We start from the raw sequence: 18,427 nt of genomic DNA, 5'->3' as shown, positions 1-18,427 counted from the left end.
AGTGGATCAAAGAAATTCATCCAACATAGCGAAAGAGGCAATGCGAAATAAAAGGCAGAATCTGTCAAAACAGAACAGTTCGTATTGACGAATTTTAAAATGGCACCAGACTTGCTCAAATGAAAATGCTCAAATTGAATGAAAGTTGCGTACATATCTGAGGATCATGCACGTAAATTGGCATAATTTTCTGAGTTACCTACAGGGAGGTGGACCCAGATTCGTGACAGCAAAGAAATCTGGAACTGTGCAGTAATCCAAATCTAGTACTTACTTTTCTATCAACGGCTTAACTTGGCACAACAAAACACAAAACTAAGATAAGGAGAGGTTGCTACAGTAGTAAACAACTTCCAAGACACAAAATAAAAACAAAGTACTGTAGGTAAAAACATGGGTTGTCTCCCATAAGCGCTTTTCTTTAACGCCTTTCAGCTAGGCGCGGAAAGTGTGTATCAAGTAACATCGAGAGATGAAGCATCAACATCATAATTTGTTCTAATAATAGAATCAAAAGGTACCTTCATTCTCTTTCTAGGGAAGTGTTCCATACCTTTCTTGAGAGGAAATTGATATTTTATATTACCTTCCTTCATATCAATGGTAGCACCAACGAGTTCGAAGAAAAGGTCTTCCCAATATAATGGGACAAGATGCATTGCATTCAATATCCAAGACAACAAAATCAACGGGAACAAGATTATTGTTAACGGTAATGCGAACATTATCAACTTTACCCAAAGGTTTCTTTGTAGAATGATCAGCAAGATTAACATCCAAATAACAATTTTTCAGCGGTGGCAAGTCAAGCATATTATAAATTTTCTTAGGCATAACGAAATACTTGCACCAAGATCACATAAAGCATTACAATCAAAATCTTTAACCTTCATCTTAATGATGGGCTCCCAACCATCCTCTAGCTTTTTAGGAATAGAGGCTTCGCGCTCTAGTTTCTCTTCTCTAGCTTTTATGAGAGCATTTGTAATATGATGCGTGAAAGCCAAATTTATAGCACTAGCATTAGGACTTTTAGCAAGTTTTTGCAAGAACTTTATAACTTCAGAGATGTGGCAATCATCAAAATTCAAACCATTATAATCTAAAGCAATGGGATCATCATCCCCAATGTTGGAAAAAATTTCAGCAGCTTTATCACAAGCAGTTTCAGCAGTTTTAGCAGTTTCAGGCAGTTTTTCGCGCTTTGCATTAGAAGTGGAAACATTGCTAACACCAATTCTTTTATTAGTATTAGTAGGAGGTGCAGCAACATGTGTAGCATTAGCATTACTAGTGGTGGTAATAGTCCAAACTTTAGCTATATTCTTCTCTTTAGCTAGTTTTTCATTTTCTTCTCTATCCCACCTAGCACGCAGTTCAGCCATTAATCTTATATTCTCATTAATTCTAACTTGAATGGCATTTGCTGTAGTAGTAATTTTATCATGATAATTCTCATTAGGCAAAACTTTTGATTTCAAAAGATCAACATCAGAAGCAAGACTATCGACTTTAGAAGCAAGTATATCAATTTTCCCAAGCTTTTCTTCAACAGATTTGTTAAAAGCAGTTTGTGTACTAATAAATTCTTTAAGCATGGCTTCAAGTCCAGGGGGTGAACTCCTATTATTGTTGTAAGAATTCCCATAAGAATTACCATAGCCGTTGCCATTATTATAAGGATATGGCCTATAGTTGTTACTAGAATTGTTCCGGTAAGCATTGTTGTTGAAATTATTATTTTTAATGAAGTTTACATCAACATGTTCTTCTTGTGCAACCAATGAAGCTAATGGAACATTATTAGGATCAATATTAGTCCTATCATTCACAAGCATAGACATAATAGCATCAATCTTATCACTCAAAGAAGAGGTTTCTTCGACAGAATTTACCTTCTTACCTTGTGGAGCTCTTTCCGTGTGCCATTCAGAGTAGTTGATCATCATATTATCAAGAAGCTTTGTTGCTTCACCAAGAGTGATGGACATAAAGGTACCTCCAGCAGCTGAATCCAATAAATTCCGTGAAGAAAAATTTAGTCCTGCATAGAAGGTTTGGATGATCATCCAAGTAGTCGATCCATGGGTTGGGCAATTTTTAACCAGAGATTTCATTCTTTCCCAAGCTTGAGCAACATGTTCAGTATCTAATTGTTTAAAATTCATTATGCTACTCCTCAAAGATATAATTTTAGCAGGGGGATAATATCTACCAATAAAAGCATCCTTGCATTTAGTCCATGAATCAATACTATTCTTAGGCGAGAGATAGCAACCAATCTTTAGCTCTTCCTCTTAATGAGAAAGGGAACAATTTTAGTTTAATAATATCACCATCTACATCTTTATATTTTTGCATTTCACATAGTTCAACAAAATTATTAAGATGGGCAGCAGCATCATCGAACTAACACTGAGAAAATTGCTCTCGCATAACAAGATTCAAGTAAAGCGAGGTTTAATTTCAAAGAATTCTGCTGTAGTAGCAGGTGGAGCAATAGGTGTGCATAAGAAATCATTATTATTTGTGGTTGTGAAGTCACACAACTTAGTATTTTCAGCGTTGGCCATTTTAGCAACAGTAAATAAAGCAAACTAGATAAAGTAAATGCAAGTAAACTAATTTTTTTGTGTTTTTGATATAGCAAACAAGATAGCAAATAAAGTAAAACTAGCAACTAATTTTTTTGTATTTTGATTTAGTGCAGCAAACAAAGTAGTAAATAAAATAAAGCAAGACAAAAACAAAGTAAAGAGATTGAGAAGTGGAGACTCCCCTTGCAGCGTGTCTTGATCTCCCCGGCAACGGCGCCAGAAAATGTGCTTGATGGCGTGTATTTCACACGTTCGTTGGGCAACCCCAAGAGGAAGGTATGATGCGCACAGCAGCAAGTTTTCCCTCAGAAAGAAACCAAGGTTTATCGAACTAGGAGGAGCCAAGAAGCACGTTGAAGGTTGATGGCGGCGGGATGTAGTGCGGCGCAACACCGGGGATTCCGGCGCCAACGTGGAACCTGCACAACACAACCAAAGTACTTTGCCCCAACGAAACAAGTGAGGTTGTCAATCTCACCGGCTTGCTGTAACAAAGGATTAACCGTATTGTGTGGAAGATGATTGTTTGCAGAAAACGAGTAGAACAAGTATTGCAGTAGATTGTATTTCAGTAAAGAGAATTGGACCGGGGTCCACAGTTCACTAGAGGTGTCTCTCCCATAAGACGAACGAGCATGTTGGGTGAACAAATTACGAGTTGGGCAATTGACAAATAAAGAGAGCATGACAATGCACATACATATCATGATGAGTATAGTGAGATTTAATTGGGCATTACGACAAAGTACATAGACCGCCATCCAACCGCATCTATGCCTAAAAAGTCCACCTTCGAGGTTATCATCCGAACCCCTCCAGTATTAAGTTGCTAACAACGGACAATTGCATTAAGTATTGCGCGTAATGTAACTAGTGACTACATCCTTGAACATAGCACTAATGTTTTATCCCTAGTGGCAACAAGCACATCCATAACCTTAGTGGTTCTTGTCACTCCTCCAGATTCACGGAGGCATGAACCCACTATCGAGCATAAATACTCCCTCTTGGAGTTACTAGCATCAACTTGGCCAAAGCATCTACTAATAACGGAGAGCATGCAAGATCATAAACAACACATAGACATAGTCTTGATAATCAACATAACAAGTATTCTCTATTCATCGGATCCCAACAAACGCAACATATAGAATTACGGATAGATGATCTTGATCATGTTAGGCAGCTCACAAGATCCGACAATGATAGCACAATGGGGAGAAGACAACCATCTAGCTACTGCTATGGACCCATAGTCCAGGGGTAGACTACTCACACATCACACCGGAGGCGACCATGGCGGCGTAGAGTCCTCCGGGAGATGATTCCCCTCTCCGGCAGGGTGCCGGAGGCGATCTCCTGGATCCCCCGAGATGGGATCGGCGGCGGCGGCGTCTCTGGAAGGTTTTCCGTATCGTGGCTCTCGGTACTGGGGGTTTCGTCACGGAGGCTTTAAGTAGGCGAAGGGGTAGGTCAAGAGGCGGCGCGAGGTGCCCAGACCATAGGGCCGCGCGGCCGGGCGGGGGCCGCGCCGCCCTATGCTCCGGCTGCCTCGTGGCCCCTCTTCGTTTCGTCTTCGGACTTCCGGAAGCTTCGTGGAAAAATAGGCCCCCGGGCTTTGATTTCGTCCAATTCCGAGAATATTTCCTTACTAGGATTTCTGAAACCAAAAACAGCAGAAACAACGAATCGGCACTTCGGCATCTTGTTAATATGTTAGTTCCAGAAAATGCACGAATATGACATAAAGTGTGCATAAAACATGTAGATAACATCAATAATGTGGCATGGAACATAAGAAATTATCGATACGTCGGAGACGTATCACATGTACAGACATGGTCTCGGAAAGTCATCATGATATGATGGATAAAATTTTGAGTGAAATTGTTCATCATATTACAAAGTTACTAATAGTGAAGTCTGGAACACTTGTCATTTGATGATCAACTTCAAAGTAAGAACCTCAAGGTTATTGGTATTTGACCAATGGACCTAGAAATTATTGAAGGTGAAGTGTTTTCTGAGAATGGGGAAAGCTAAAAGAGAAACCACAAAAGATATTTTGGTAAAAAGAAAGAAAAAGACTAGAAAGTCTAGCTCAGATGTATATAGATGATATACATGTTATGGATGTATTCCTTGTTTGGTCACATAATAGAATTCTTGGGTATTTGTACCAGATTGGTTGATATGAGATGTCATACAATACAACGCAATACAAGAATACGATGGCCTAAGTGATCGATAAGGAATATGGTAATAATGCACGTCAGGAACATAATAAAGTGTTATTATGTTTGTCGTTGGCATTCTACCTAGCCCTTAGAATTTATAATAAAGAACTTAATAAATTGTTATTTTGCTCTGGTCAAATGAAAACAATGAGTTGTTCAAATTATGACATTGCTCCATGTACGATGGATAAGTTATTATAAATCTTAATGGTGAAACACACATACATAACACTGACGCTAAAATACCATAAGGCAAATGATTTGAATTCCACTCATTAGTGGAACCGCCATTTAGGTCATGTTAGAAAGGAACGCATGAAGGAACTCCATTTGAATGGAATTTTGGAGTCATATGATTTTTGAATCATTTGGCGCTTGCAAATCTCTTCTAAAAGGAAATGACTTAAATACCGTTCATAGGCCAAGAGTTGAACGGGCAACTAACTTAGTGGAAAAGTACATGATGATGTATGTGGTTCACTGGGCATAGTTGTGTGCAGGAGATACTTTTACTTCATGAAAACTTCCAACAATGAATTGAGTATATATATGTGGATATATTCGATAAGGAAGAAGTTTGAAACATTTGAATGGATTCAGATAAATTTCAGCATGAAGTGGAAATCATCGTAATAGAAAAGTCAAATATCTATGATTAGATCATGGTGGAAATATTTGAATTACGAGTTTTAGCGAACATCTAAGAGAGTTATGAAATTGTTCTACAACTCACGTTTCTTGGAGTATCATAGAGATGATGAAGTATCCGAGATACGTATCCAAACCTTGTTGGATCAAAGATGAGATAAAATATTGATGCCATTATATTTTTAAGGATTATGCTTTAGAGACTACCGCTTTTACACTAAATAGAGCGTCATCATAATCCGTTGAAACGACACCATATGAGTTATGGCATGGGTATAAACCCTAATAGTTCTTTCTTAAATTTTGGTATGCGTAGCATAAGTAAATAAGTTTACAACCAAAATCGGATGAATGTCTTTGTTGGTTATCCCAGAGAACAAATTGGGAATTCTTTCCACTATGAAGTAAAAAGACAAAAGTGTTTGTTAATGTTACTTACTTATTTCAAAGAAATTGTTTCTAGCGAACTATTTGAGTGGGAGGACAATAGAACTTGATAAGGTTTATGAACCTGAGCATAATGATCAGAGTAGCGCAGCATCGGAAATGGTTCCGGAAGCGGCTACGACGATCATGGCTCCCATGACTACAAAGTGTTTTAGCCATGGAGATCAAAGTACATATTGAACCTTGTAGGTATGGTTTACTTTGTGATCAAAATAAATGATTTGTGGACAAAGGATTGATTTTGAACAATGATAAACCAACTGCAAACAAAGAAGTTATGATGGGCCCTGACTCCGTTAAAATGGCTATGCGCCATGAAATCCAAGATAGATGAATGCTTTTTGGAAGTAAATGGATCTATAAAATAGATGGACTTGGATGGAATATCCTTAAAGAAGCTTGACTTATCGAAAAGTTGTTTATGACAAAGTTCAAAGAGTTGACTACGATAAGATTAGATCTTCCGTGGCAATGCTTATAGTCTGCGTGGATTATTCTAGTAATCGCTACATATTTCTTTTAAGAGATATGATAGTAGGATGGCAGAAATACATTCCTTACCAGAAGTATGTATGAAGGATGTATACCAGATACAACCAAGAGTTTTTGCTAGTCCGTGGAATACTAGATAGGTATACGAACTTCAATTGGATGAAGTGAGTATCGCGGAGTTGGAATCTTTACCGGATGAAATAGTCAAAGAGTTTTTGATTTCATCAGAAACGATGAAGATGCTTGCATTTGCAAGAAATTAAGTGGGAGCGCTGAGACATATTTGTAATACTTTATGTAGATGACATATCGTTGATTATAAATAATGTAATTATATAATTGATTAAAAAGGGTTCATTGAGAATTAACTTCAATGAAAAGATATGGACTGAAACATATTTAGTGTCAAGATCTATGAAGATAGATTGAAACACATAATAAGTTTAAGTCAAAGTACATAGAATGGATATTGAAGTGGTTCAATATTAAGAAGGTGTTCTTTTCATGTGAAGGTTTAACAAGACTTGAGTGTATTTGACACCTGGATGAGTAAAAACACATGAGTGATTTTAGATCACGAGTAATATGTACAAAGTCAGATGTCATGTGCTCTAAAGTGTCACGAGCATATACCAGAATGATTCATGTAATGATCATTGGACAACAGTAAGAATATCCCCGAGTGCTTTAGAAGAACCAAGGATATATATAGTTTTATATGGGTAATGACAAACAAATCGCTGTAAAGTGTTGTACCGATATTAGTTTGGTCACATATAAAATAAAATTTCAATCTAAATTAGGCTAAGTGTTATTTAAAAGGGTAGCACAATGAGCTAGAATATGTCTATGCTAGATTTAGATGAGTTCTAAATATTGTGACGGATTCTACAAACGAAGGCAGAGTATGTCATTGTTTTGACAATGACTGAGGATGTTAAGTTGAGAAGTTCTTTGAGAACTTGGTGTAGTTCCGATAGTGTCAGAACTTTGAAGCTATATTGTGTATGACAATATTAGTGACTTATTTTCAGACCGCGGAATTAAGGTTCCACCAGAGGACTAAGCATATACAATTAATGCCGACTCATTTGGAAAATGAGTGATGCGTTGAGACGCAAATGAATTGCAAAATACATACGTTTCTGAACAGTCAGATCCGTTGACTAAAACCTCTCCCGTGAGCAAAACATAATAAAGCACCGTGAAGGCCAAGGTGTTATATCTTTACAAATGTAAACTAGATTATTGACTCTAGTGCAAGTGGGAGATCTGTTGGAGATATGCCCAAGAGGCAATAATAAAATGGTTATTATAATATATCTTTGTGTTTATGATAATGTTTGCATACCATGCTATAATTGTATTAACCGAAACATTGATACATGTGTGTTATGTAAACAACAAGGAGTCCCTAGTAAGCCTCTTGTATAACTAGCTTGTTGATTAATGGATGATCATGGTTTCGTGATCATGAACATTGGATGTTATTAATAACAAGGTTATGTCATTAATTGAATGATATAATGGCCACACACCCAAATGAGCGTAGCATAAGATCAAGTCATTAAGTTCAATTTGCTATAGGCTTTCGATACATAGTTGTCTTAGTCCTTCGACCATGAGATCATGTAAATCACTTACACCGGAAGGGTACTTTGATTACATCAAACGCCATTGCGTAAATGGGTGGTTATAAAGATGGGATTAAGTATTTGGAAAGTGTCAGTTGAGGCATATGGATCAATAGTGGGATTTGTCCATCCTGATGACGGATAGATATACTGCTGGCCCTCTCGGTGGAATGTCATCTGATTAGCTTGCAAGCACATGATTAGATCATGAGAGATGACATACCACGGTACGAGTAAAGAGTACTTGTCGGTAACGAGGTTGAACAAGGTATGGAGATACCGATGATCAAACCTCGGACAAGTAAAATATCGCGAGACAAAGGGAATTGGCATCGTATGTAATTGGTTCAATCGATCACTAAGTCATCGTTGAATATGTGGGAGCCATTATGGATCTCCAGATCCCGCTATTGGTTATTGCTCGGAAAGGAGTCTCGACCATGTCTGCATTGTTCACGAACCGTAGGGTGACGCGCTTAAGGTTCGATGTCGCATAAGTAGATTCAGAATATGAGATGGAGACCGAATGTTGTTCGGAGTCTCGGATGGGATCCAAGACATCACGAGGAGGACCGGAATTGTTGTGGAAGAATTCTGTTGTTTTGTATTTCAACAAAAGTTGTTCTGGAAACATTCTCGGAATTGGACGAAATAAAAACAGAGGTTCTTATTTTTCTGTCACGTAGACGGAGTCCAAAGGGGAGAAGGAGAAAGGCCAGGGGTGGGCCACACAACACCTCGGCGCGCCCCCCGAGCCGCGCCAGGGTATTGTGTGGGCCCACCAGGCGCCGACACTAGATGGGTTTTGTGAAACCCTAACCCTAGTTCCCGACTATATATAGTGGGATAGTTTGGCCGGCCAAAGATGCTCCGTACGCAACCCTAATTTGCCACCTCTCCTCCCTCCCGGCTTCTCCTGCTCCGGCTAGGCGAAGCCCTCGCAGGAATTCTTCTCCACCACCACCACCACGCCGTCGTGCCGCTAGGATTCCGTGGAGATCTACCACACCTCCGCTGCCCGCCGGAACGGGGAGAGGAAGGAGCTTCATCGACACCGTACGCGCGACCGAGTACGGAAGTGCTGCCGGATTGCAGCACTGGGGATGATCGTCTACACCAACAACGAGATCTAATCTCGTAGGCTTTGGAAATCTTCGAGGGTTAGTCTCATATCAATCTCGTTGCTTCGATCTTGTAGATTAGATCTTGGGTGTTCCATAGATTAGATCTATTGGTTTTATTCGTCTTGCGGTAGGAAATTTTTTGTTTTTTATGCTACGAACCCCATCAATTGTCCCCAGTCTTCGGCAACGGCTTTAACCTTTCCATCTACTTCATGAAATCGGAGTCATCCTGGGGGTGGACAGCGAGACATAGACTTCCCGACGTGGGACTAATGTCCATGTCTATGTGTGCATTGAAAATTTCGACCAAAGACATCTCGGCTATGGCTCTAGGAAAAGTAGGAAGAGATTGATTATGAAAATTGGGTATGGAGAATTGATCTTGGGCGCCTTTTATCCATTATAGATGGTGGTGGTTCCCACTCCAAGATAAATCATTGAATCAAACCGCATGCGGTCATGCTGGGAGATTCTAATTCCAAAAGTTATTTTCATAATGAATTATTGTTTCCCAATAACGGGGCTTTCCTTGGTTAATTTAAACACAGATTCAACATAATTTACCCTAAAGTTTCGTAACTACAAGGGTCCACATCAGAAATAGATATAAGAAGAATATTTGTTGATGACATAACCTACCCACATCGGCAACTGTTATTAATAGTTGGTGCTGGCCTAACCGTCAATTCACGTGCGAGGTTATGGAAGGTACACAAGTCTCTTTGTCTTCCTTAGTTTCTTGGGGGTGGTAAAAGTATTTTGGTCTATTTGATTTTGACGTGATAATGAAAATTTTAAGAGGAAAAAGGTTCAATGTGGTATGCAAATGCTACTTGTGTGTACTAATTGCATTGCCAGCTTTTCTAGATATAAGGTGTATTCATTTCTGAGAAAATAAAATTAAAAAATAGCATATGCTGTGTTGCACCACTCGCATGGTAATTTTTTTATGGATTAAATTACGTTTGCTAATCTCATGTGAACTTTTCTATTTTCTCGCGTCAAGTAGAGGTAATCCTTCCCAAATTTGAGGTAGTTTTTCCTCCGCTCGTGTTCTTTAATTTTTATGTCAAAAACTATAGGAAGCGATCGGTCGCCCTTGCTCGCCCGCGTGGTCCTATATAGGAAAAACTACCTCAAATTTCAGCCCAACACCGGAGAGTGTTGCCTTTTTTAAGAAACCTATTCCAAATTGTAATGATTGGATAAAAATTTGTTGTAAAATCACACGACAGATTTCGTAAGATTTTTCTAAGCGATATTTTACGAAAATGTGTGTTTCTTAATATGTTGTAAACGTATGATTTTTTGTTGTAATTATTTGTGATTTTTGGTGTAATTGTTTTAGTCATGGACACCTTTTTTCAATGTACCATAAGCTCGTTAATTTTGTAACAACTGCGTATAAATTTTGTAGTGAAATCATCTCAAAGATGTTGTAACATTCACCTAACGTTTTCCACAAGTTTGTGATTATTGTTGTAATGATCTTTTATTTGTTAAAATAGATGCTAATTTTTGTTGTAATTAAAAATGTAGTGAGTTTGTTATTGCTTAAACAAATTTTCATAGCCACACATATGTATTTTTTGTAATTTTTTTGCTGATTTTTTGTTCTAAATATTGTTGATTTTTGTTGTAACCAACCTGTAGCAAAATAGTTGTTGATTAACCTTTTTTGAAACATTATTATTTTAAAAAATAAAACATTTTTTGTTGTAATAGTGTGTTTTTTTGTGGGGGGTGAGAGATTTTTGTTGCCACACTCTACAAATCATCGTGGTGGCATTTTTGTTGTAAATACCTGAAAGGGTAGGACCGAAATGGTATATCATTCCAGTTTTAGTGAAGACGCTCGGTACTGCGGGTTGATTTTCCAAACATGGAGGGTGAAAATGCAAAACTATGTTTAGACTAATTATGGACGTGCGATCTTGGTCCGACATCGCAGAGAACGATCGATTTTAGGTCCTCCGGACCCACACCTAGCATCGCCCAAAACTATAATCCTACATATAGGAACTGAATGGAGTATGACAGAGCTTGACGCCAAGAATGTTTGAACGAAATTAGAGACATTATGTCCTGGTGTGGTTGGCGCGTGTGTAATAAGTTGCTTAGGTCCGGGAGAAGATTCTTGTGAGGTTTGCTTATCACACTTTTTGTTAGCCTAAAGTTTCTTCGAGGTAAAAGAAGCTAGATTCTTGTGGCCTTGTGGGGGTTGCTTATCACACTTCTTACTAGCCTACCAGTTTCTTCCCACGAGAGACATAGCCTAAATGAGTTGGTGCGAGCCTTGTGTCTTTACACATCTAAATGCCTAAATGAAGCGACACAGCTAAATGCCTAATATGAAGCGCGGGCACCTCTGGCTGACTTTGAAGACATCAATTACACCTTTTCCGTGTTTTCTTTCTACGGTACCTCATCTATTTTTATTTGCTTCGCCTTCTGGGTATAGTCAACTTTACAAAAATTGACAAAACATATAAAGAAAGAACGCAAAGTATATAATATAAAAATATGTTTCATGACGATTCTAATACAATATATTTTATATTACTATATTATAGACATTAATATTTTTAAATATTTGGTTAAACTTTATAAAGTTTAACTTTGATCAAACCCAGAACGCAAAGTATATTGAGGGTCAAACCTTATTTTTAAGCTTATCGACATTTTTTTGGAACAAAATTAAAATGTTATAACGGGCAAGGAATACACACACAAAGCAACACACAATGTATTTAGTTTATAGCCAAATCTAGCAAGTCGTCGAGTGGTGCCTGCGTTCTACATAAAGGTGGTTTGTCCCTGTTGTTCTTCGAGCCCAAGTCATCGATCTGCTTCATGTCAGCCTTCTCGACCTGGACGTTGACGAGTTCTTGTCTTCCTCTCGGACATTTCCGCAGATTGGCCTATGGCACTACTAGATATCTAGACCAGAATCGATCATGTCCTGCGCGCACTTATCTTCGACCAGTGAGGCTTCATGAGGATGTGGCGAAGCTTCGCGTTCTTGTTGGTGCCATGAGATATGTCTAAATATAGATTTTCTTGACAATGACCAATGTGGAAAAGGCAATGGTGGCTGCGATCGAAGGTTTGTAACAGTGGAGAGGTGTATTGGTTGCGATGAAGAATTGTGGCACAAGTTCTCTTCATGTGTGTTGGGTGTTCGATGATTTGCAGGAGAGGCCTTGGCAAGAGGGGATGTCATGACATTGGATTGTATTTTTGGTGATGCTCCTTTGAGTATCAAGTCGGTATTTCAGGGTAAAAGCCTAAGGTCCGGCCTTCATGTACCTAGCAAGAGCCTTGTTGAAGGCCTTGTTTTGTGAACTCAGTATTTCTCCATGGTGAAAACCCAAGATCTTCGATTGGGGCAACACTCGTGCATTGTTTTCTTCCTAGAGATGTTGCTTTTCGAAAAACCTCTTTTTTTTGGTCCGGTCATTGTCTTCAGTGGTGGTTAGATTGTTGATGTTGCGATTGTGAGTGTTCCATCACCGTGACGGAGTCTTTGTTTTTATTTTGTCTTTTGTTTTTTTTCTTGGGTGTGTGCATCCTTGAATGTCTTAAACATCTTGTTGCGGCAGAATATGTGTGTAACTAGTATATTCACGTTATTAATATATTTCGTTTCTCATAAAAAAATACAAAAAAATAAAAAATGGCAAGAAGAAAAGAAATGAACCACTTGGCTCACCACTAATTTTGTTAATGATTCCCAATCAGCTCGGCAAAGGCAAGATTTGGCTATCGCATGGTAGCGAATCAAACCGTACGAAAAGTTACCATACCCGTTTTTTTACTTAAGGCAACTCTTAATGTGTACCCTAAAAGGTGCAATTTTTGCAGCGATTCAAGCGAGCCCAACTTTATCTAGAGACTAGATAGAAGTAATACTGTAGACCCACGCCAATTTTTAGGATGGGAACACACCAATTATTTTTTTGATGGGAATGCACCGAAAGTTCATCAGGATGTCAGCACAACGGTTTATATATACGGGTCCAAATCCATCGATTTGTAAGCAACCCTGACCTCACCTGATCACACCAACAAACATTAGCATTTAGCACTGCACCCACACCACACGCGCACACACCACGTTACAATTTTACAATGTGCCATTGCTCGGAGCAGCAAGCACAACGCCACCACGTCCATGAATCTCTGCTCCAGCCACCCGTGCTTTATGACCGGCCGAAGCATGGCGGTGGCGCGATCGCCGAGGTGGCCTCCATCGTGCGGCTTGCCGTGCCGATGGTCGCTGCGGGGCTGCTCATGTACACGCGCTCCCTCGTGTCCATGATCTTCCTTGGCCGGCTCGGCCGCCTGCCACTTGCCGGCGGCTCTCTCGCGCTCGGCTTCGCCAACATCACCGGCTACTCGGTGCTCTCCGGGCTCGCCGCCGGCATGGACCCGGTGTGCGGCCAGGCGTTCGGAGCAGGCCGCACGTCTGTGCTCGCCACCGCGCTCCGCCGCACCGTCTCGCTGCTTCTGGCCGCGGCCGTCCCCATCAGCCTGCTCTGGGTCGCCATGCGCCGTGTCCTCGTCGCCACCGGCCAGGACCCCGACATTGCTGCCGCCGCGTACGAGTTCATCCTTTGCTCGCTCCCTGATCTCCTCGTGCAGTCCTTCCTCCATCCGATCCGCGTCTACCTCCGCGCACAGTCAATCACGCTCCCGATCACATACGCAGCCGCCGCCACGCTCCTCCTCCACGTCCCCGTCAACTACCTCCTCGTACACGGCCTCCGCCTCGGGATCCGCGGCGTCGCTCTCGGGGCCGTTTGCGCCAACCTAAACTTCTTGCTGTTCCTCGTAGCCTACGTGTACTTCTCTGGGATAATGAATGACAATGGCGGCGGCGATGGCAAAGGCGTATCATCACCGGCCGAGGAGGAACATGTGCTGGAGTGGGGACGCTTGGTGAGGCTCTCCGTGCACAGCTGCATGTCGGTGTGCTTGGAGTGGTGGTGGTACGAGATCATGGTCTTGCTCTGCGGCGTGCTCGCTGACCCGAAGGCGGCGGTGGCGGCTATGGGGATACTGATACAGACCACATCCCTGGTGTACATCTTCCCGCACTCCCTCGGATGCGCCGTGTCCACACGCGTCGGGCACGAGCTCGGCGCGGGGAGACCGGAGCGCGCGCGCCTCGCGGCACACGTCGGCCTCGTCTGCGGCGCCGCGCTGGGGCTCGTGGCGTGCGCGTTCGCGGCGTCCGTGAGGGGCGTGTGGGCGCGGATGTTCACCGCCGACGCCGCCATCCTGCAGCTGGTGTCCTTGGCGCTGCCCATCCTTGGCGCCGCCGAGCTGGGAAACTGCCCGCAGACGGCGGGCTGTGGCGTGCTCCGCGGCAGCGCGCGGCCGGGGAAGGCCGCGAGGATCAACGTATCGGCGTTCTACGGCGTCGGCATGCCCGCCGCGCTGGCGCTAGCGTTCTGGCCGGCGCGGCTCGACTTCCGGGGCATGTGGGCCGGCATGCTGGCGGCGCAGCTTGTGTGCGCGGCGCTGATGCTGCGAACGGTGCAGCGCACCGACTGGGCAGAGCAGGCCGTTCGCGCGCGCGAGCTGACCGGCGCCGAGGGCGATGGCGACGTCAAAAGTGGGCATGCAGGCGCAGCAGAACTAAAGGCGGGCAACGGCTTGCTCGTGGTGACCGTGCTAAGTTGATCATGAGCATATTTTTGTTTTATCGTTTTCACCTTTATTATTCTTGGCTGTCTGTCCATTGGAATTTTTAGGATTTGGAACATTGGATATTGGAATCATTAATGCATCCCTCTTCGTATTGAGAAGCATGCTCGATGTCTTTCGTTTCGTGCTCTTTTTTTATATTTTTTTTGTAAAAAACATATGTATCTAAACGTATTTTAGTGTATATATTTACTTATTTTGATCTGTATCTGGTTTATTTCAAAATATCTAAAAGATCTTACATTAGTAGACAGAAGAATAAACCATTTCCACGGCTCTGGTTCATGGTATGGGTGATCCTCTCTTTGTAAGTTCGCCAGAGATAATGAAAAATGTTTCTGCATATAGGCCCTAGATGGAATCAAAATTTGTGATTTATGAACAGATATAAGACCGTGACAGTTTGTGATTTATGGGATGCTACCCACCCCGTAAACCCTAAAATTCGTAGTAATTTTAAAAAAAATCTAAATCCTCCTGAAAACAAAATATGATCAAGCATTGTATTCTTATTAAAATTCGTGGGTTCGAAATGATTCCCATGATATCCTTGGCAAAAAAAAAACAAATTTACGACGAATATAGCGTGAATAGTATATGGACATGGGGATTTTCGAGTTTGTCTTACCTAGGATACAATAAAAGTAATTTCCTCGTGAAATATGTTTTATACAAGGACAATACTTGGTCATCTTTGGTTCCCAAAAGAATTCATATTTAAAATTTTCTTTAAATTACTCTTTTTTTTCTTAGATGTACCGGGTGCTTGGCACCCACGAGCGTGGATGTATTTTCCTACTCCTATATTGTATAACTTTTATACTGGAGAAATTCGTCTTATGACTTTCACAAGGCTCACAAATACTCTTTATTTTAATGGAAGCTTACAAGGATAAGTTTCTACTCAATATCTACATGCATGAAGCTTTCCAACATTTTAACTCATGTTCGAAAAATTTCCGTATGAACATGGGGCATAAGTCGCAAAAAAAAAGAGCCTGAGGCATTAATTTCCCCAAAAAAAATTATACTTTAGTAAAATTTGGACAAATGATTGGGACAGATATAGAAGAAGATGAGTAAAAGTTAAGATAATTCAAGACAAACTGTGGAACTAAAATCACACGTGGCATGTGGCACTGTACAGTTTTGTTAACTTAATATGCTATTTGTGGGGCCTAAGTTGTGTTAACCTTTTTTTTGCGGGAAACTAAGTTGTGTTAACCTACATAGAAGTACAGGCTATGCATAGGATTTCATTGTTACTTGTGAATGATTTGAAGACATCATCATTCTCATGTGTATGCAGATGGGCATCCTTTTATTAGTCACATAGTTCTGGTGTGTCGTGTTTAATGTGTCCTGTGGCATCTACTTTAAAGGCCTGAGTTCTGTGCAAATGATTACCCTGTTTCGAAATAAGGCTAATCTCAATTCGAAGCATATTGTGAATTGTGTTCGTCAAGCGAAATAGCTAGTGAAACATGGGTGTAGGCACACCTGTTTATTCAAAATTTGAAAAAATGGCTATTTAAAAGTTTAATTTTTTTTGCATTTACGTAGTAATGTTGATACTTATTCGAGTCAATTCTCGAGGAAAAACAAGATTATATGTGACCTACATAAAATAACAAAATTGTGCAAATGACACTATAATGATTGAATTTGTATTGTTCAAAAATATACAAGTTTCATTTTTCTCTTTTTCGTGTATGCCGCCACGTATGGCCGTTTTTTACTTGAGAATTGGCACAAGTATCAAGATAATATGTACATGCAAAAAATTATTTCAATTTTTCCAAAATTTTAAATGGATTTTTTTGTATTTTTTGAAAAAGGGTGCACCTACACTCATGTCCACCAAATCCACGTCGTTTCATCAAGAGACTATTTAGCACTCAGCTGTTTTACAACTTGCATAAGTTGATTTTTCTTCCAATAACAAGATGACATGTGGACATTTGATTGCTTTCGAATTTATCCAGATTTGATATTTTACATGTAAGTAACAAATTTACATACATGTAAGTGTATTTACATTGCTAGTGGGCTACTCACTCCGTCCTTGTATACAAGAGCATTGTCAAAAATATATTATGCATCTATAGAAATCCACTAACACCAATCGAGAAAAACTAAAGTTGCATGCAGCCACGGAGAAAAAGTCATCAGATGCGATATGTTTAATTAGCCGAAACACGAGAGCATTTTCACATAATTAATCGTGCTATATTTTGAATATGATTTTGTAGTCTTTTACACAAAAACATAGGGAGTATTACTAATTTACATGTAAACACTGGTGTAAATGGGATGTCATTTGTAGCAAATAAGGGTATGACACAAAAGAAAAACAAATGGCACAATCGATCTACCATGCATGCAATGGAGAAAAAAATAAGTGGTGACCGAATGACAAACACTTGGTGTTTAAAAATCAATAGTGTTCATCAATGTCCCCTCATCCCGTCCTTCCCCCTCCCGGTGCGTCAAATACCAGTGCCCGCTCACCCGGACTAAGAGCATCTCCACTCGTCCCCCCGACGAGGCCCCCGAGCGACGTTTTTCCCATCCGGATGGCGAAATTCGCCCCCGGTTCCTCGTTTTCGTCCGGATTTGGCCCTTCATCCATCCGGCGAGCCCACGCCATCCCCGGCCCCCCGGGGACCTATCGGGGACTCCGGACGAGTGAAAAGCGGGGAAGGGCCCGATCTCGTCAGTGACTCGACACACGAACCCCACCGCCACCTCGCTCAAAATCTCCCCACCCCTCGTATCTCTCTCGCCGCCGGCACCACCCCGCCGGCTTGTTGCCCGCATCTCTGCCGTCCCTCCTTCCCCACCTGCCTATATTCCGCCGTCTTTCGACGACGGCCTATCCGGCTGCTCTTCCGCCGGCCTGTTTTCCGACTTTGGCTCTGCTCCTCGTCGCCGCGGCTCGGGTTGCCTCGACCACGCCCGTCGGTGTTCGTCCATTTGCCTCGCCGGCCATGGACTCGGACGAAGAGGAGGAGCAGATGTTCGTCGAGCTTATGCAAGAAGAGATGGCAGCAGCCGCCCAAGACGACGAGCACATGATGATCCTCGGTTGCTTGGCAAGCATGTACGCCGGACTGGCAACTGGTCGACGTGGTGGGTCGGCACCAGGTCGCCGGAAGTGCAAGCCGAGACAGCGAATGGAGGGCTACTGCATGTTGTACGCCGACTACTTCGCCGACAATCCATTGCACGGTGAGAGTGTTTTCCGGCGTCGTTTCAGGATGAGTAGAAAGCTATTTCTGCAAATTGTGTATGCCATCCGAGACTTTGATCCCTACTTCAGATGCAAGGCGGATTGCACTCGGTTTGGTTGGATTTTCGTCACTGCAGAAGTGTACAAGTGGCTATGAGGATGCTCGGCGTATGGAGCTCCCGGTGATAGTGCGGATGACTATCTTCGGATGGCGGAGTCCACCGCCCTTGATTGTTTCTACCGGTTCCGCAGGTCCGTCATAGCAGTGTTCGGGGACTATTACTTGAGATCACCCACTGTCGAA

The 18,427-nt window shown here is 41.6% G+C and overlaps 1 protein-coding gene across 1 annotated transcript; it reads left to right on the top strand.

The window, feature by feature from the left end:
• Positions 1 to 13,310: 13,310 nt before the first annotated feature.
• LOC124679538 (protein DETOXIFICATION 49-like) lies at positions 13,311 to 14,867 on the top strand. Its single transcript, XM_047215266.1, has one exon. The coding sequence runs from the start codon at positions 13,311 to 13,313 to the stop codon at positions 14,865 to 14,867; it is 1,557 nt and encodes a 518-aa protein (XP_047071222.1).
• The last annotated feature ends 3,560 nt before the right edge of the window (positions 14,868 to 18,427 follow it).

Source organism: Lolium rigidum, chromosome 1 (assembly GCF_022539505.1).
Source record: "Lolium rigidum isolate FL_2022 chromosome 1, APGP_CSIRO_Lrig_0.1, whole genome shotgun sequence".
Lineage (NCBI taxonomy): Eukaryota > Viridiplantae > Streptophyta > Magnoliopsida > Poales > Poaceae > Lolium > Lolium rigidum.
Note: the sequence above shows the minus strand (reverse complement) of the source record. Positions and strands in the feature narration are given on the sequence as shown.

Bases quoted from the DNA above. Each gene is read 5' to 3' on its own strand.
- LOC124679538 (XM_047215266.1), top strand. From the start codon at position 13,311: ATGTGCCATTGCTCGGAGCAGCAAGCACAACGCCACCACGTCCATGAA.